The 20422-nt window shown below is 45.1% G+C and overlaps 1 protein-coding gene across 1 annotated transcript in view; it reads left to right on the forward strand.

Moving 5' to 3' along the window:
- The window catches only part of CDH4 (cadherin 4), a 414960-nt gene that overhangs the window by 379082 nt on the left and 15456 nt on the right, over positions 1-20422 (forward strand). The window contains exons 9-10 of the mRNA XM_058036348.1: positions 13190-13375; positions 18600-18853. Of these exons, the coding sequence (XP_057892331.1) occupies positions 13190-13375; positions 18600-18853 (440 nt within the window). The remainder of the gene's footprint in view (positions 1-13189; positions 13376-18599; positions 18854-20422) is intronic.

A 20422-nucleotide genomic window follows, 5' to 3' on the forward strand; every position in this document is an offset into this window, starting at 1 on the left:
TCCATTTGCAACGGTGAGCTTCAAAATAGCAAAGAAGCAGGGAAAAAAACCTCAGCTCTTCCTTCAGGCTGAGAGATTGTGACTTCCAAGTGGCTGGGATGCAAAGATGCAAATAGGTCTGCTTTGGAGAAATGATATTTAATGGTCGTAGGAAACCAAAATCTGCATCCACGTCAGGCTGCCTTGGGGTTTCCTAAACACATTTACAGGCAGATGTACCCAGAGGCATTTGGAACATGGGAGTGTTCTGAGAAATCCCTTTTGCATGCATGCTCATGTTTTACAAATTCCTCTTACACTGTGGAGGGAGAGCCCAGCAGGAGTGGGATGTCACTGGGATTTCCTACAGACAGAAAATTGGACCAAGATCCCTTTGAGGGCTTCCTAAAAAGAGAGATCTTAACTGGCTGATCCAAGAAAAACTGGTGACAGTGGGTAGCTTGCTATCTCCCAGGCCCTTGGCACGTGTCCATCTGCCTCCTCCCTGTTCCTAGACCTTGGAAAAGATTAAGGGCTTAAATCCTGAGCCCTGTGTACATGACCTGCCAGTGTACAGACTGAAGGTGCATGTGTAGCTGTCCTTGGAGGTCTCTCTGTCCCTGTCACTACACCTGTGCCCTTCAGGAAGCCTGCAGTGACATTTGGATGTAGATTAGCCCGGATCACACAGCGTTTTTAAATCATCAAAACTGTGCCTGTGGCATAATTTAGAGGCAGTTGTCACACAGGAACTGAAGTAGATGGCACAGGTCAGAGCTGGCAAGGGGGAGGAGCAGTGCTGTGGTGAGGGAATGTGCAGGACTGTGCTGTTTTACAGCTGAAGACAAACCCTGAGTTCTGTACAGTCCTGCAGACAGGCTTTATTGTTAAAAATCAATTATGCTTTCATGGAAATTCCCCAGTGACTGTGTTCACTTGCAATTTTCCAGGTAAAACGAGGCTCAGCCAAAGTACCCAGCAAAGCCTGGGCTGTTACAGAGCTGTCAGCCCCTAACTGAAATAAATTATTATATTCAAGTGAATCAGATATGCCCAGTAGCATTTGGGTATGTGAGCATCTACCTAATTCTGTGTGCATTTCCATTAAATATACAGTCAGTGAAGTCTTAAAAACCACAAATCAGTCTAGTTTTCCTAAATAAGACCCCAGTGCTTATAAATTGAAATGGGCTTTCTGCCTCTTGTTGCATGTCCCGGTGACAACCTTTGCCATGAACAATGAGTTTAGATTAAGAATGTTGGGTTGGGAGGTAACAATAACAAACAGAGCACAAGGAGAAACAATATTCATTCTTCCCATCCTGTTACAGCCTTGTGCTGAAATCACCACAGTAATTATTGCAGGGCTTTGCTGTAGACACACAGGTTAACCATGATGAGGGAAATATTTACACCTGGATCTGGCTTTGGAGATGGATGCCCACCTCAGTGCAGAGCCTGTCCAGTGGAGCTGAGGGTGTGGGATGCTCACACAGTTTAATTCTGTGAGAGACGGGGGGGATCCCCACTCCTGGTGCAGATTCCCTGGGAGCACTGGGGCTTTCCCAGCACAGCATCTCTGAGTGCCTGGAGCCCCTTCCAGGGCCGGGCCAGGCAACACAGGAAACACCTCCTGCTCTCTTGTGGATGCTCAAGTTTTGTTCTTTATTTTGTCACCTCTTTCATCTAAAATGAAAGCTATTTCTCGCTTTATGAGAAAACAATAATTCCTCATGTCTTAATGAAAAAAGCATCAGCCTGTTCTGTGATGTCTGTTAAGCCTTTACACCAGTGTAGCACAAGACAGAAAGGATGAGATACCTTTGAGACTGCCAAACAGATAGAGATACAGAGATGTATATGTATAAATACCAAATATAGATGTGCATATTGCTGGATCCAAAGCACAGATAGATGCTGATGCCAGGGAAACAGTCATCAAACATCTCCAAGTCTCTACTCACAGATAAATTGTGGTTTATATGAATTATTCCATTACATCGTGTGGGTATATATGCATTGATTTAAAAAAAAAAAAAAAAGTCATCTTCTTGATAGAAGTCTCTTCCTAATAGACCCCATTAATCAAAACCTAAATTTACAGTGCCTTTTGTTTTGTGTATTTCCTTTCAGTACATTCATTTTCAAATTATCACTAAATTAATCATGTACAGAGCTTTAAACTGGCTGCCACGTGGTGAAGCAGTTCTGGTTCCTCTCCATTACACTGACCATTAGTTATTAAGGCGCAGTTCAAGGCTCTGTTTAGCCTGATTCTGCCCTGAACCTAATTGGAATCAGCTAGATTCTTCCTTCTAAATGGGTCAGTCACACAGAAAAAGCATCAAATGTAATCTTGAGATTGTGAAATAAAGCAGAGAAAAAGAAAAAAGAAGATAATTTTATTTCTTCTCATTGATACCTGCCTGGTGGTTAAAAGAAGGATTAAAATGAGGTCATTAAACTTTCCTTGGAGACAAAACCCAGACCTCAGTGGTAATGTGATTAATCAAATATAAAAGTGAAGCTCTTCTGAATGAATAACTCATTTTTATAGAATATCTAATTACTGAAATGTCGTCTGCTGCAGAAAAAAAAAGGGGGGGGGAAATTAATTGCAATAACAATTCAAGAAGATAAAGTTTTTCTGAATTAGGTCTACACAAGAAACTAAATTGAGTTGATTAAGTAATTTTGGTTTCAGGAACACCCTTGATGGAAGTTAGTGGTAATGAATTTTTCAGACCTCAGAGTTTAAAATTGCCAAAGACCAGTGATTAAAAAAAAAAAAAAAAAAAAAAAAAAAAAAAACAGGAACGATAGTTCCATTACAAATTTCAATTTTTCTGTCATGAAAAAAAAAAATGTGGGGGTAGATATTAAAAAATACTCCATTGGTCTCTCTCAGATTGGACACATGTAGTACTTGGTGTAAAATCAAGAATAAGACAAGCTCCTCTCCATGCTCGAAAGTGCAGTCTCAGTCAGCTGCAGCTCCCCACGGGAGGCAGAGGCAGGAGCAGCAGCACATTCCATGTGCTGGGCATCCCTGCATGGGCTCCACCTGGAACCCCCTGCCTGTGCAGTCACTCACAGGGTGAGTGGCACATCCATCCCCAGCACCCAGAGATGCCCAGCCATGCATGGATGTGACACTGATTGGGCATTCGGCTTTCTGGCCTGCTGGTTTGTGCAGCTGGGTTAATGTTGTAATTAATATTACAGTATAATTATATTAATAATATCATTTAAATTTTAATTAATATTTAATACCATCTAATATTATTAAAGCAGAGACAACCCCCAGCCACGGCAGCGCCCGTCAGCCATCACTCACTGTCCCCATTTGTCATCAGCCCTCTCATGTGAGCATCTCCAGAGCTGTCTCCTGGCTCAGTGTCTCATTTGGCAGGGGTTTCTCTCCTCCCCTGTTCAGGATCTAGGGGGAGAAGCCCCAGACCACATCCCCACCCCGTGCTTTCCATGGGATTGTGCAGTGGGAAGGAGGCTCCAGGCAGGTGTGAGCTCCCTGTGTGCGGGGAGGTGTGACAGGCCCACGTGGCACTGGCAGGGTCTCTGCAGTCAGAGGAGATGCAGAGGGAAATGCCCAGAAGTGCCCTTGTTACTCTGTGCTGGGCTGCCATGGAAATCACCCCGGGCTGCACCCCCAGATCCGAGTGTGGGCATCAGATGCTGTTCCCTTCATCTCTGCTGTATCACTCAGGCTACAATTGTAATGAGAAATCAGACATTGATGCTCCTCTATCACATACCTACCCATGTTTTTTATCTGACATTTTTCCACCTGTAGCATTTCCCTCCCATTTGAGTGGTTTCTTGTAGATGTTGTGCCTCTTTCTGCCTTTTGGTTATATACAAAAAATATATATGTAATTCTCCTCCTCAACCCAGAGCTGGCCTTGGAGACCCTCATTCAGTTGTCTGAATTTAGACACCCAGCACCATCATGGTTAGGCTGGATATCCACACAGCCCTGGCATGTCCCAGGCAAACACCCATTTGTGCTGGATTACTTCATTATCTCTCAAATCCTCAGCATCTCAGGCATGGGTGTGAGGCTGAGAAATTTAAATACATTCTATGACTCCATTATTGGAAAGCACTGAAATAAATCCCCTCCTGGGGTTGGCTGACTTCCTTGGGTCGGCAGGTTTTTAATTCTTCAATATTCTTTTGCTTTAAAAACAGTTGCTTCTGAGGGCTGTCATTTTAAGAGGATATATATCTGGAACTTCATTAAGTACATTTCACTTAGGAAATCTTTAGTGACATGCTGTGGGGGAAGAAAAAGGGAGATTTAGCAAAGGATTTGGGAGTGCTGTGAGTTTTCTCTTATCAAATCTTTCTAACTGTCCAGGATGTCTTAAAGCTTCCCAGTTGTAGAAGAAAGGGTCACACCACAGAGAGCAGCCAGTTAAAATCAGAGAATGGGTGAAAGGTTTACAAAGTTTTTTCGGAATAGTACAATAGCAGGTTTTGATTGCTAAAAAATAAAAAAGAAGAAATAATAATCGTTTCTTTCCTGAATTTACAACCCATCTTTTCTTTGACCCAGTATCCTGTGTTTCTCACTGCATCCCTCTTGCTCCATTCCACAGGAAATGTTGTAAACAAGAATTTCAGCAAGAAGCCTCTTTTTCCTGGCAAGGCTGATTAATGACTCAGTATTTAATGTAGTCTTTTCTGTTACAGCTCTGAGTTACTGTAAACAGACAGGCATTTCTCTGGAATGCCAGATTCTCACCTAGGTGAAGGTGGCAGAGAGCTGGGCTAGGTGACCTAGCCTAGGTGTACAGGTCCCTTCCAACACAAACCATTCTGTAATTCTGAGATTTTAGGCACTGCATCCTTTCCTGTAGGAGCCCTGGCACGAATCTCCTGTGAGTTCAGGTTCTCACTCCACTGGCAGACACTGCCATAATATTTTAAGCATCAGTAAGGACATACAGAAATGGCCATTGTGTCACAAGTGCAGAAGATCATGTCTTTAAACTGCAGAATAAACCACATTTTCAGAATAAAACACCTCCTTCAGTGTCTTTCTCCTGCAAGACTGCTCCATCCAGTCAGAAACCCTTTTTTTGGCCAGAACAGAGGGTCTTCAGTGCCTGATGATCTTCCAATCTACTCATTAAAAAAACCCAAAAACCCCTGTGAGTTAATTCTGTGACTAATGTGGAAATAACAGAGATTCAAATTGCAGTGCAGAGGAAGTTTGAGCAGGAATCAGTGTGCAGAAGGGCTGAGCTGTGCTGCACAGGAAACTTGTTAAAAATCTCAATACCAGGATTATAGCATATGTAAAAATCAGTTTCAGTACTCTCATAATTCTTTCTTTCCCAAATACCCATCTTGAGATCCCAGAGGCACATGAGCAGCTTTCATATGCCTTAAAATCTGAAAAAATTAAATTAAAAACTCATTATGGGGAATGGGCAGTTAATAAGAAAATCCTAAACCAGACTTATCAGCTTAAGGCCCTTCTTTATGAAACTTTCTTACAGGTGCCTGAATTGAAACATCCCCTCCTAGACACATCTCACCAAGAGAGGCAGAGCCAGACCTGTGGAGTACATTTTGCTCACTTAGGAGCTGAGCTCTCTCACTCAATTTTTGCTGCTCTGGTTTACATGTAAATCAGGAAAATCTTGTTTTTCATACTGTTGTTCAAAGCAGCATGTTTTTTTGCTGCTTTGCAGTTTGCAGGAGAAGGAAATGCGAGGCCTGACGTGCCAACAAATGAATTGATTGCATCCTCTTTTTAGGGAGCTGATTGTTTTAGAGAGTAAAAGTACACTGGAAAGCTCCCCTGTCCCATGGTTATATGCACAATGTCCTAATTCTTCTATGATATATCCTAATTTTCCTCCTCAACCCAGAGCTGGCCTTGGAGAGCCAGCAGGGGGGATGCAGGGGGCACTGCTTTGGCAATTCCAGGTCAGGGTATCACATACCTACCCACATTTCCTGTGTGACATTTTTCCACCTGTAGCATTTCCCCCAAATTTCAGTGGTTTCTTGTAGATGTTGTGCCTCTTTCTGCTTTTTGTTTCTATACAAAATACCCTAATTCTCCTCCTTAACCCAGAGCTGGCCTTGGAGAGCCTCGTTAAGCCATGGTGGTTCAGTTTGAGCTGGTGGAGCCTCCCAGCTGGGAAGCAGAACAAGTTTCCTCTGGCTTGTTTAACCCCAGCCCATACAAACCAGTTTGGGCTCCCAGTGGAGCTCAGAGCCTGGGATCAGCTCATCCCATCCCTGCCAGCCTTCCTGGGGCTTTTCCTGGCAGCTCAGCCAGGATCACAGGGCTCTGTGGCAATGCGCTGGGGAGATCAATAGGCTAATCCAGGCTGACCTGATGGATTTATCCTGTAACACATGAATTAATGATTTTCTCAGCATTCTGCCCCAGCACAGGGCACGGCTCCAGCCCCTTCTGCAGCTGCCTCAGGAGACACACAAGTCACTTCAGCCTTTGCTTCTGCAGCTGAAGGGAAGCATAGGGCTGTCAAGCACTGTGGAGTTATGATGTATCTGTTCAAAACTGTTCTGTTATATAAATGTATGTATATAAGGGGTTTTTTTTTAAGAATGAGGCTTTGTAGGCAGTTCCAGCTGTTTTAAAATCTATGTCTCTATTTTAAAGAGAGCATTGCTAATTACACCTGACAATCAAATAGTCTGCAGAAAAGTATCAGCCACCTTTTCCTGCTGTTCATTCCGTGGGCAAGAAACAAAGGTATGTTAGACAAGAGAGCAAATGAAATGTTCAAAGGATCCTTGTCTAAAACTGAAAAATAAAGGGCTGTGCTATCAGATCAGAATTTTAATGTATATTGTTTCCACTGGTTCCTGACATAAAATCTTTCATTGTTGGGTATCACCATTGTTAAAGGTCACTGTTGCAAAGGCTACATCATTTAGAGGAGATGAGATCCCATTTTGGATAAATTCACAATTTTTGTTCCTAACAAGGAGATAGTATCAGGATTTGAATGTACAAGAGTGTCAGTTTACGGATTAAAGGCTTTTGTGTTCTGGAAACCACACTATGCCAGATTTCATGAGTTTCAGTGAGATGTGCAAGTCCCCAAAGTCAAGTAGGTTGATTAAAGTGGTTCTTTATAGCCTTTGAAATAGAGATAAAGTACAACTTTCCTACACGGGTTAATGTAGAATTTTTTTTTTTCTTGACAAGGCTATATGCCTTGCAAGGACATAATTTAATCTCTTTTTAAACCTTTCATATGAACATTGTAAAAAGCTCCTTTGTGTTGTAATGCATTTTTATAAAATATCTAAATTTCTATGCAAACTTCAGACCTCATTTCTTAAGATATATTTATTTGGAAATGGTTATCTTGCAGCAGAATGGTGTCTTGTGTCATCATTTCTGCAGCATCTTTTCATACTATCAAAAGAATGTAACATCTGATAATGAAAAAAAATTAGTACTCTTTGTTAGATATGCAAACTACTTTTTTTTTTTTCAATATCCTTTTACTATTATGTGCTCTGAACTCCTGGCAAGTACTCAAAGAGTCTTTGAACCAAGGTGAAACCCACATGTTCCTTCCTCACACGGAGTCTGAAGTAAGAGGGTTTTCTTTTGCTGCTTCTGAAGGAGAGGGTATTGCTTTATTCTCCTCTGCTGCAGCTTTGTCTTCATATTCAGAGAGTAAAATTTGTATGTTGATCCAGAGTTAGTCATTACTTGAGATTTTGAATAAATGACACCAAAGAGTAAAGCCGGGGGCTGTCACCTGTGGCAGGAGCACCACAGAGGTTGTCCATGCTCCAGCCTGAGATCAGCTTCACAAGTGCCAAACTTCAGGGCTTGCTGTTGTTTTTCAAACCCTTCCAAAGAGAAATAAACCAGCGCCTGGAGACCCCGCTGAGCATCACCGGAGCTTCCTGCACAAACTCCTGTGAGCAGGTGGGTGCCTTGTGTGCAGCACAGCCTGCTCGGAGCTGAGAGGGCTCCTCTGCAGGCAGGGGAGCTGCTGTAATGGCACAGACTGCTGAGGACAAAGGCACAACCTCCAAAGCATCGTTTCAGAGCTGGTGAGCTCATTGTCGTGCACTTCCTTGGGTGGGCTGGGCAGGGCTGAGCCCTGCCTGAGCAGCACCAGGTGATGCCTGCAGCCCAGGCATCCCTTTGGGAGGGAGCTGGGTGTGAATGCATGGATGGGCTGTGGAGGAGATCCACGTGGATGTGAAGCTGAAGCAGTGCAGGGGATTTTGTGGCCATGAACCTGGAAAAAACAACAGCCCAGAGGTTTATGGAGGGGCTGCTAGCTGGTGGAATGCAGAGCAGCCTCAAAAAGCAGTGAGGACATCAGTGGTGATCACTGGAGACCTCACCGGAGTGAGTAGTTTAATAAAACCAGAAATGAGCATCTCAAAGCCCGGCTTTCAAAATAAGGCAGACTTTACAGGGGTTTTGTGGGGATTTGAGCAAGCTGATGGTCTCCTTTGCACACAGTGGAGGGAGACCCTGGCAGTCCCTGTGTGACTGTCACAGCAGCTGAGAGCTGGGATAACTCACAGCCCAGCACAGCCATCCCCACAGAAAACTATATTGGAAATTAAAGGTCACAGAATTGATAGTAAGGCTTAAGAAAACAGCAATTAGTCTGCTAGGAAGAAAAGCTAAATTACCAGTAGTAGGAGTAGAGGGGAGGGGGGGAAAGAGCATTATTGATCTAAATATCAAGTTGGCAGATACACAGAGTACAATCTAGAAGTTTTTTACACCTCTGGGCTCATTCAACCCACACAATAAAAAATGCAGGCCTATAAAGATGGAATAAGAAGCAATCAATTAGGATGGCATTTGCTTGTTTCCGTGCTGCAGTTGGGCAGGCACATCACAATTAATGATTTATTAGGAGATTTTCTCCTTCCCCCCCTCCCCCATTTTACACAGACTGCTGCAACCAGACCACAGTTGTTTATAAATTTTTCCTGCTTTTCAAGAATCTTTGTTGGCAGAAAAGGCAAACCCTTGCCTGGGGTGCCAGCCTGGGGTTGGGGGGATGCCCTGAGGTGTGAGGAGCTGTGTGTTTGATTCAAACAGTGGAGCCCCCTGAGTGCTGGGATCCCTGGCTGCACATCACCTCATCTCCTAATGGGGCAGCAGGAGCTGGGGAGGGATGGGACCCCCCACCACCACATGTGCTCTCATTTCAGTTTCTCCCAGCCCAATGGACCTGGAGAGAAGATCCAGCACTTTGCAGCAGTCATATCTGTCTGGGGAGGGGCTCAGTGTCCAATAAGAGCACTGAGATGCCCTTATTCTTCTGTTAATCCATAGCTATAGGTCGTGGAACACTGTTTGTCCAGGCAATTCAGCCTTCATAACCGCTGCTGCCTGGAACAAATGTTGGGTCATCATTGGAGGCAACAGAAAGATCTTTCCTGCAGACATTCCTCTGAACAAGTCTTTGCCTTTGCAAAAGCAAAACCAGCCAGGGAAAGAAGTAAGAACATTGGAAAAAAAAGGAATTCCCTTTAGAAGGAAGCCTGAATAATTATCCTTGTGTTCATCTGTCTCAGTCCCACACCTCCCTAGGAGTGGCTGCAGTAGCTAATTGGTTTTACTCAGCTGTGCATGGCTTCACTGCCCAGACTCCAGATTTATTGCACAAAGTCAAGTCATGGTGTGAATTCATCATTTGTCCCCCACATCAATCCCTTTCTCCTCTGCAGTGGTATTTGTCTGTGTGTTTATGTGCTGTCAGGTCCAAATGACGTGAAAGACAAATTCTGGGATTAACCAATTTTAGTACCAACCCAAAAATCAGAATGAATTATTTCCTTTTCAGCAAGGCATAACTTCAGAGGGGCCAGCTCAAGGGGAGTGGGAGAAGTTTTGCCAGCACAGCCCTTTATAGGAGGGGAAGAAAAAATACCCCTCAGAATTTCAGAACATGCCAGTTTCAGAACAAATCCCTATCTGAGAAGGGAAGTGTGTAACAATCAGCCAGAGAAATCATTATGAGTGGTCTTTAAAATTTTTCTGGAAATCAAGGACTTCAAATGCAACAATTGAAAGTGAGGCTAAATGAAATACAGGGGAGTACAAATAAATGCTACAGGTATCGGTCAAGCACTGCTTTATCAATCTTGTGTTTACTCCAGCAGCTCCTCTGTTGCCCATTGTTTTACCTTGTTTGAATAGATATGCTTCTCTTTATTTGAAAATCAATTGTAATCTTATGAAAGAGAACTTAGAGCAGAGGGAATGTTGGAAAGCAGCATAGTGAAAGATGTTCATTATCCTGAATTACTCCAGGGTAGGGAGGGAATGACATTAAAGAAGTGTGGGTAGCTTTGAGCTGCCATCCTTCCTTTAGCAGGTGTAATTTAATGTCATTACTTAATTTTATTAAAGGTAAAGACAATTGTGGACAATACACATTACAGCATTTACCTATAATAATGATAGTGGGGGAGTGAGAGAGGGAGGAAAGGCAGACTCCAGTTTGAATTCCCTGTAGCTGCTGATGTGTAGCTGATGAAAATTACTCTTTTCTTCATGGCACATCTCTCCAAGATTTGCTTTTTACCCTGAATAGCTTTGGATGGCTCCTTTGATTCCAGTGAAGGTGCTCTGTTCTCCTCAGAATAATACTTTGCTTTATAAGCACAGTAAGCAGTATCCACTCTCAATTCTGCTTAGGACTGACAATTTCCTAACTGTACCTAACAGAGGTCAACAACAAGGGGATGAACCCCTGGATTGCCCAGGATGTGCTGAGCACCGTGGTATTCACCCCAGGGAAAAGCTTTATAGGCTGCTGTGATCTTCCTCCAGGCTTTACATTGGCATGTGCTTGTGTATTTATATTTTTTAATATAACATTATGTTTTAAAATGTGTAAGCTCTGTCACTGTGGGCTGAAAATAGATGTTGTGATGGCTGCTAGAGGAGCTGCTGTAAAATCAGTGTGGGGCTTTTCCATGTGACCCAGACTCATTGGCAGCACCTGGGCTGTGACCTACTGAAGCTGTTCAGGGATCATTTAGGACTGGCCCTCTTGAATGGGTTAAATGCAGCTGATGGTTTGTTCTTGATGACTTCATTCTGTTTGGCTCTGCAGGGCATAAGCCCAGGATTGACAGATGAAATCTGTGGTCCTGAGTTGAAGATTTGAGGTGGTTTCACAGAGTGTTTAACTCCTTTGGAATTACAGAATGATACCTTGTTGTCAGCAGTGCAGCCTAAAAGAGACTGGGGGCTCATCAGCTTGTCACTGCTGCCATGCCATACAACATTAATTTAATGTAATGGGCAATAACTAGTGTGGATTTAGGAAGAGATGATCCTGTTTAACTAATCTGCTTCAGTTCAGACAGGGTTGATATTAGAGTGTACATATGACATAATCTAATGGATTTTTCAAGAGGCTTTTGATAAATTTCCATATATTTCCCTTGCTTAAGCTGTGTGCCGCAGAGACTCCAAATTGGGCAAGAGAATGGGTAAAGAACAAGTGAAATCAGGGGAAATAAAGAGAAAAGAAGAGCTGTAGCATGTAGCAGAATAAGAATTATCCTGCAGCTTCCCACTGTTCTTCCCCACCTCTCTGCATGGCTGGAAAGAGATGCCATCTGCATTCACTAATGAAAACTTGTTTAGGACAGGTGCATAGCAGAAAAGAGGGCAAGATGCCATTCAGGATACCACTAAAGGGCAAATTTAAATTCACATTAGCATAAGGCAGATTGAATATTTTTGCTGTCAGCAGTGAAATAATATCTACTAAACACAAGCATCCGTACCGGAGAGATGCCACAGGATGGGGATGGGTTAGGAGGGGAAACGGACTCTTGTGCTAACAAAGGAATGATTTATTATCATTCACACAACCTGGCATTTGTGCACACCAAAGGCCAGATTTTAGAAGTGCTCAGCTCCTGCAGTTTGGGGCCAGAATTTCAGTTGCAGACTCGGAGCCAGCCGCTCCCGGCGTTTCCCCAGTGTTTAATTTGCCATATGTCAATCACAGTGTTGATTTGCAAGTGCTGCTAATAGGCAGTGCTGAGACATGAGGACAGTTGAAAATTTGGGAATGTGTCTTGCTGGCAGCTTTTGAGCCCCAAACACTGGAAGCATTCACAGGCCAGGATCCCTGATCAGCCATGAGATAAATCAAGGACTGGAAAGCAGGAAAGAATGCAGTTAATGTGTCAGGATGTGCCTGAACGGGACATGCTCCATGAAATCAGTGCTAAATGAGAGAATTAAGCACCAGGAAAGGCTGTAGCAAAATCACAAGAAACACTTCAAATAATGAGACAAAATCAGGGGCAAGAAAGAAATAAAATGAAGTAAAATCACTGAAGAGGCAATAAAATGCCATCATTGAAATCTGAGTGAGGCAAAATACCTTGGGATAAACGGAGATCGTCATGCTAAATATTCAGACATTTCAGTATGCCATTTCCCCCTGCTGTTGACAATTAACTCTCTGGTTGCTGTAATTAAGCAAGAATATCAAGAATGTTTTTTGTTGGATTCCTTGGAGCACTTGCTGAATCTTGTGCAGTGGCTGTGCCATAGTGGGTTTGTTCTCCTTCAGGCTGAAAGGTGAAGTTAGGCTTTTGGGAAATACTCCAAGGAAAAAAATAGGAAAAGTCTTGCCTGTTCCTCATAATAAACCGGAGGACCAAGCTGTGGATCTTCCTCGAGATGTGATTTCAGAAATCAAGGAAGCAGCTCAGAAAGCTATTCTGCAAATCCAACCTATGGGAATCCCAGAGGGCATTTATACAGAAGTAAAGCAGGGAATATCTGAGCCATTCACCTCTTTCACAGATTGCTTTACTCAAGCAGTGGAAAGGCAGTGCAGTGTTCTCTTGGGGGTCAGCACCTATCAGCACAGAAAGTCTAAAATCCTCAGTAACCAGGGTTCCAACAGAAAAGCAGAATTGAGAAAGAGAAGTGTTGCTCATTACAGATGGTCCTCTTCACAGGACTGGCATCCCAATGGGCATGGTGATGGAGGAAGAGGGGAGGGAGGTGTGAGGGTGGACAGAAAGCTCCCTCCATGACCACTCCTGTCTTTCTTTGCAGTACTCAGGAGAGGTGCCTGAGAACAGAGTGGAGGTCGTGGTGGCAAACCTGACGGTGTGAGGATGGACAGAAAGCTCCCTCCATGACCACCCCTCTCTCTTTCCTTTGCAGTACTCAGGAGAGGTGCCTGAGAACAGAGTGGAGGTCGTGGTGGCAAACCTGACGGTGCTGGACCGGGACCAGCCGCACTCTCCCAACTGGAACGCCATCTACCGCATCATCAGCGGGGACCCCTCGGGCCACTTCACCATCCGCACGGACCCCGTCACCAACGAGGGCATGGTCACCGTGGTGAAGGTGAGGGGGAGCCAGAGACGCTGTGTTTGTCACCCTACAGCTGCAGGGATGGCCAGGAGCCTGCAGTTGTTCGTGCCTTCCCTGGCTGGAAGTGCGAGTGTTTGGATCTGTTGCTCCCCATCTCTCGGTGTGTAGGAGGCCTGAGTACTCTCCAGCATATGGCTCTGGTTCTGGGTTTTCTGGGTTTCCCAGCTCAGCCCAGCCCACTGTGAGCTTTCACAAAGCCTCACATGCTGAAGGGATTCCCAGCACCAGAGCCTGACCTCCACCTCCTGCTTATCCTGAGATCTGAGCTCTGTAAGAGGGAATGAGCCTGGGCTGGGCAGCCCTGCCCCTCTTGAGCCAAGAAAGCCCCTGTTTGCTGTGGATCAAGGGCACTGTTTCACTGTCTGGGTCAGTCAAGTTGTTCTCTGTGAAAGCAGGGAGTGTCGGAGACCTCAGGAGGAGTGAGTTTTCTGGTAACAGAAGGGAAGGAAATTTTCCTTTTGACTGAGTTGTTTGGCAGCAAAACTGTTGGAGGGATTTTCCTTTTCCTGGTATTGAGTGATAAACACACAGTATAGGACAGGTCCTCCATTCAGAACAGCTCCACTCAAAGCCACCCCCAGGTGGATCAGCAGAAGATCTTGTCTAAAGAGTTCCAAGAAATCAAACCAGAAATATCCACCATTCTTCCCTCCATGTGCTGATAGAGCTGGAAGCCTCAAGATCCCTGCAGCAAGTGCCAAATTGTGTTTCCTTCCTTGCCTCCATGTTTCCAAAGACCATGACTCTATCTTCATTGGAGCATTTGCTTCTCTTGCAGTTGTGAGGCCAGTGAGTGTTTCTGCAGTCATCACACACAGCCAGGACACCACTGGATCCCTCAGCATTCACTGAAGCTCTTCCCAGATAAGATGCCTGTGGGCGCTCCCTCTGACTACAAAAACCAGCAGAGACATCACACAGAGGCTGTTGAGATGTGCAGGAGCTGCACAACACACACTGTGCACTGCACATGGGAAGGATTAGTGGGGTGGATAAAGGCAGCACCTTCTGACAAGTCTGGCCTTCCCTCACAAAAAGTTTTAATCAACAACATAGGTAGAAATGCTAAGTTTAAAGAGCAGCATAATTCAAGGATAGCTCTGTGTTGAGCCCTGTTTGCTTGTTATTAGCTAAACAAGCTGCAGTGATTCCTAATGTGCAGTTTGTGTCTTAGGAGAGGTGGCATCAGTGAGGTCACATTTGCAGGAACGTGTGAGCCTGTCCTGTTCCCTGACCCCTGGCTATGTGTGTGTGTCTGCAGATGCTGCTCTGCTGAAACTTCAAGGGACACACCATCCTACCTGCCAGATGGTATTTCAGCAGGGTCCTCTTATTTATCACTTTTTATTGCTCTGTGATGATGGTTGACACCCTTACTATGAAACCTCTTCAAGCTTAGACATGTGTATATGGTTGCATGTATGTGTGTAAGCATACACATATCCAAATCTATATTTTCTGCTTAAACAGAAAACATTCAACGAAGAAAAGTGCAAAAATTTAACTTCCACTGACATCAGCAGCCAGTCTGAAATTGAAATGCCAACATTTCCACTGCAAGTAGGGGAGGACCCCTTATTTTTAATCTTGCAAAGTGTCAGGACTGTAGTTTAAAGGCACATCAAAGTGAACAACAGGGGATTTGCATGATCAACACTGCTGCACGAGGACTTGTGCATAATGAACCCTCCCTTATTCACAACTTGCAGGCAGAAAGCAGGGCAGATTTGTCAAGACACCATTGATGCTGGTGTTGATTTTCCACTGCTGTGTAACCCACAGTGATCACAAAGCAGAGAACCACATGAAAATCCCACCTATCTCATCAAGCTGAGCTCAGAGCTTGAAATTGCATTGGATGTCTTCACTACATCACCTCACCTGATCCCCCTGGGCACAGGGTTCCCTACCCTGTCTGGCTGGGAGGCTTTTTGGTGTATTTTCAGCAAGGAGAATGAGTGAAATTGCTTGTGATTAAATTTTCATGGTGAAGAAGGGAAGACTCTTAGGATTCCACCTTCTTTGAAATATTTTGTTCTCTGTTAATAAGTGAATATGTTTAAAGATTTGGGGCATGTATTCTCATCAGACTGGGTGGCCAGTCAGAGCTTGTTCTTTGCTGTGTTGGAGCAGTCTCTTGCTGGTTTGATCACTGATGTGGGTTGAAAACACGGGTGAAAAAATTAAAGTCAAGTAATGAACATTTATTTACAGACCCTACATGACTGGATTTTCACGTGGCTCTTCAAAGCCACTCACAGATCACTCCTGCTGCGAGCAAAGGAGTGACAGCAGCAGCACAGGGACAGAGGCTCTGTGCAGAATCCACCACTTCACCAGCATTTCAGGGGCCTGAAATGGAGGGCCAGAAATCCTTCCAAGCCAGATTTCCCTTTGGAGTTTAGATTATGCTCATGGGGGCCATTTTGAAGCTGCCCTCAGCAAAACCCCATCTGTATCTCCAGTGTGATCACCAAAAGTATAACATTTCCCTTTTCTGTTCTTGCCTTTCCAAACCATTTCCATAACTGTGCAAGACCCTAATCTTCAAAGAAAGCCTTGATCAAGGGCAGAGAGAAACTTCTCACTCAGATGAGACACCGCAGAGTCTGAAGACAATCTCCCAGAGCAGCAGTGGCTGCCCTGTGGCAGCCAGCTAAGTAAAATGTTATTATAAACTCTGCATGGATCAGAGCTGTGAATTTATAATGGAGATGCTGCTGAAGCTTCAGTTGTTATTTGCCTCAACTATAACACCAGGCAGATTTGTTCACTTCAGTTAAAAGTACCCCAAGAAAAGGAGGAGACGTGGGGAGCCCTCGGCATTGCTCTGCTGCAGCCAGGTTGGAGGTGCTGCTCAAGGAGGAGGATGTGCAGCAGCTCCAGGGGGTGTTTCACAGCCAGATCACACACCAGACATCCAGCAAGGAGTACCTGCCAAAGTGCTGCTTTCTAATTTCATGTCAAGTGCAGAGTATGCAAGAGTCCCACATGTCCTTGTCCCAGGTGTAGCAGCTCTGTGGGCTTTTTCAGGATCCTGCTGTCATAGAATCAAAGAATCATTTTGGTTGGAAAATACTTCTAGGACCAACCAGCTGTTAAGCTAGCAATGCAAAGTCCACCATGTCCCTAAAACCACGTTAAATGACCAGTGTGGAGCATTTTCAGTGAGATGCATGGAGGTGGAAGGAGTGTGGTGTGAGGAACACTGAGTGCTCTGTGCACCATTATCCTCAGAGGGAGGCAGCTTTAGGGAGCAGAGGTAAGAACAGTTCTGGTATAAATTGCTTATAAAGGTGTGACAGAAGTTCTGCCTTAGGGCTGGACAGTGCCTGCAAGGGGCTGCTGTGCCATGGGGCTCAATTGCCCAAACTGTGAGGACAGCACAGACTCTTGATTTTACCTTTTTTTTTTTTTTTTTTACAAAACTATGTGAAATAGGACTTGGTGGACACAGGAGAGATGAGCAGATAAGCTCTGCCTTGCAGACTGAAGTGTGGTGGACACTGTTTGGTGACACTGATGTCTCCTGGACATCCTTTGGGATGCCTGATCCTGGTCCAGCTCTGCTCCTTGCATGTTTTTTCTTCAGCCCAAGTTTTGTTGCTACCAGAAGAAAGAGGAAGAAGCTGAGAGAGCAGCCCTACATTTTTTTTGGGGGAAAAACCCCACTACTTCACATCAGGCCACATCCTAGCAGAGCTGTGTCCTGAGTTGCCCCCATCATTCCCCATGGAGCTGCTCAGCCCCCAGCTGCCTCTGAGCCCCCTTGGGTGCAGGGTGGCTGTGGACAGCCTAGCAAACAGAACAGCATGAAAAAAAAAGAAGAAAAAAAAAAAAAGAAAACTGCAGGAATATAAATTAGAGGGGGTGTGAAAAGAGATTGAGGAAATGCATTAGTCAAATTGTTTCAAGGCCTTGAATAGGGTTTAAATGGGAACTTTTAGCATGCATTGGTTTTGAATGCAGCACAAGTCCGTGAGTCAGCACGGGTGGGTGTACTGGGAATCTTTATGCTTCCTTTTATTTATTAAATGTTGGCCCTGCCTGTCAGGAAGCCATTTAGCATGGGGAACATTTGCACTTCAATCGAGGAGAGATTCCGCTGCTTTACCTCTTGCCCCTGAAATTTGTTTCTCTCGTGTAGGCTCCTGTGATTTGATTTCCCTCCTGACAATACTGGGTTTTAAACAGGACATGGCAGGCAGCTCCTGCTGCTGTAAATCCCTGTCCAAGTCGGTGTAGCTGTGGTGTTTCACACCCTGAGTGAGTGCTCTGCAGACTCAGCGCTGGAGAAGGTATTAGGGAGGATGGATATGCTTCTAAATTTATAAATCATGGCAAAGCAGTTTTTAACAAGCAGAGGTGTGATCCTGCATAACTCAAGCCTCCCTGGCAGATGATTAGCGACTTCCCTCATAATAATTAGTGGGATGGTTTAGAAATTATTATTATACTGGGCTCAGTCAGTCGTGCCAGCAAAGGCTTTTCACTCTGCCTGGCTCCTGGGACAGACACATTGTCTTCATGTGTGTGTTCAGCAGAGATCTGTGGCCTCCCAGCATCAAAACCCAGCTGTAAGAGCTGTAGGCAACCTCCAGAGACCACGAGGTGCCTTGCAGGAGGATGAGAGGTCCCACTGGAAGGACCACCTGCTTAACCTTACCAGGGATTGTTCCTGGCAGCTCCACCTCTGCTTCTAAACTCATTTAAGAGGGAAAATAAAGAGCCCTTCAGGCTCATGAGTCCACAGAGACTGTCCTGGTTCCACAGTCAGCAGTTTCAGTGCTAATGGCACTGCTAAGTGCTCGTCCCAACCCTCTGAACAGGCTCCACCTGTTGCATTAGAGCAGCCCTGGGTGGGTTTGTTCATTTGATGCTCAGCTCTCACAGGCAGGTTGTCTTTTGGAAACCACTTGGCATTGGAAGAAAACACAGGGCAAATGCTCCCTGCTGTTTGCAGTTTTTCCTTTGTGGAATTTTTTTTTAACTACTTGACCCTCCAAAAACTGGATGGCCAAATCCTCCACTGGATTGAAGTTGCTCTGGATTTACACCTTCAAAACGACTGAGCTCAGGAGGAAACAAGATCAGGCAATGATTTTGATATCATCTGCCTTCTAGTCTTGCAGCTCCCAGCCAGAAGGTAGAATTTATTCTCTGCTTGGCTCTACACTTGCTTGTTTGTTTGTTTCAGGCAGTGGATTACGAGATGAACAGAGCTTTCATGCTGACAGTGATGGTGTCAAACCAAGCTCCCCTGGCCAGTGGCATCCAGATGTCCTTCCAGTCGACAGCAGGAGTCACCATTTCGGTCACAGATGTCAACGAGGCCCCGTATTTCCCAACCAACCACAAGCTGATCAGGCTGGAGGAAGGGGTGCCCACGGGGACGGTGCTGACCACGTTCTCAGCGGTGGATCCCGACCGCTTCATGCAGCAGGCAGTAAGGTGGGACACCAGGCAGCCTGGGGCTCCCCTGCAGCTGGGGGGGCTCAGCTGCACGAATATGGGGAGATAAACAGCTGAGAGCTGATTTCCAAAGTGGCTGGTGGGATGTGGGTGAGATCTTGGCAGGGAGTGGCACCTGCAGTCGAGCATCTGTAAACTCACAGCCCCCTGCTCCAGGTAAGGCAGGCTCTGAGCAGCTGGGTCAAGGAGAGCACACAGAGTTGGATCCTGGGTTACTGGCTTGCTGCGGGGCAGATCACACCTTCAAGTGAGGCAGATTTGTGCATCGTTACAGAGATCAGGGCTTCTTTGTACCCAGTCTTTGGCTCTGCTTCACCCAGGGTGCTCTGACCTGTGTGGTTCATGCACTTCATAAACACAGAGGTTTAGAAAAAGGCATCTTTGTTATTTCTGTTTTAAGGGGGAAAACTGAGGCATAGAAAGGCCTGGGTTTTCAAAAGGAATGGCTGGGATTTTTAATCATGCCTTGTGTTGCTTCCAGAGCATTTAGGTTCAACCTTGCTTAAAAGCACAGTGCAAGAGGAGCTGTGGCTAGTTCAGAGCAAGGCTGCTGGGGTTACAAACAGCTGCTGGGCAGGCTTTTAAAGTGCCAGATTGTTCAGTGTTGCCTGAGCAGTCAAGCACCCATTCACAGGCCATTGGCACTTGGTCTGTATCTCACCAGTGCTCCCCCTGCCTGCTCCCAGCAGGTGCAATTTGTTCCAAACTTCCCTTTTTCTTCAGAGCACCTCCCTAACATAACCTCCCTTAGCTGCTTTCCCTATGAATGGGATTCAGCTGGCAAAACTGTAACCTTGTAAAAGTCAGATTTCCATCCAATCAGCTTAAGATCACTCTAAATTCGTGCTGTGACCAGGGGGTGTCACTCACTCTGTTTTGTCCCACCTGGGCAGAGCAGGGACTGAATGCAGGGTCCAGGACCCCAGCTCACACACCTTCCCAGCAGGAAATAATTGGCAGAAAAGTGTAGGTGAGAACGAGTCCTTGTGACGCTTTCACAACTATTTCAGCTCCCTCTGTGCAGAGAGGAAATGCATTTCCTGATCTTGGATACTTTTACATCCACAGAAATTGTTTTCTTTTTTTCTCGCAGTCTGTAAGAGCTGTGGTATTTTTGGCAAAACCTGAGTATACGACATGACAACGGCAGAGGCCACTTAAACTTGCATCAGTTGTGACATTTTGTGTCAGGAAGAGTTTGAAATATTTCACCTGGCACAGAGCTGTCGGGTCTAGAAAATGGTAGTTTATTCACTGCCTCATCTTGTTGTCTTTAGACAGGGATTGTGACTTTGGAGGAAAGAGACCATCCTAACTAACAAGCCCATTTTTCTTACGTTCTTTTTGAAATATTGGCCTTTGAAGGGTCTTTATTTCCCTGATGTCTGTACCAAGGCTGGCATTCAGAGGAGAGAGCAACTCATTTGTGATTGAGTACTCCCTCTAACCTGGAGGGGGGTGATCTGTAACCCAAACGAGTTCCTGCTGTCATTGCACAGGGCAGGTGCAGGGTCTGCTGAGGTTTCCTGTGAGTATGAGCAGCCAGTT

Source organism: Melospiza georgiana, chromosome 17 (genome assembly GCF_028018845.1).
Source record: "Melospiza georgiana isolate bMelGeo1 chromosome 17, bMelGeo1.pri, whole genome shotgun sequence".
Taxonomy (NCBI): domain Eukaryota; kingdom Metazoa; phylum Chordata; class Aves; order Passeriformes; family Passerellidae; genus Melospiza; species Melospiza georgiana.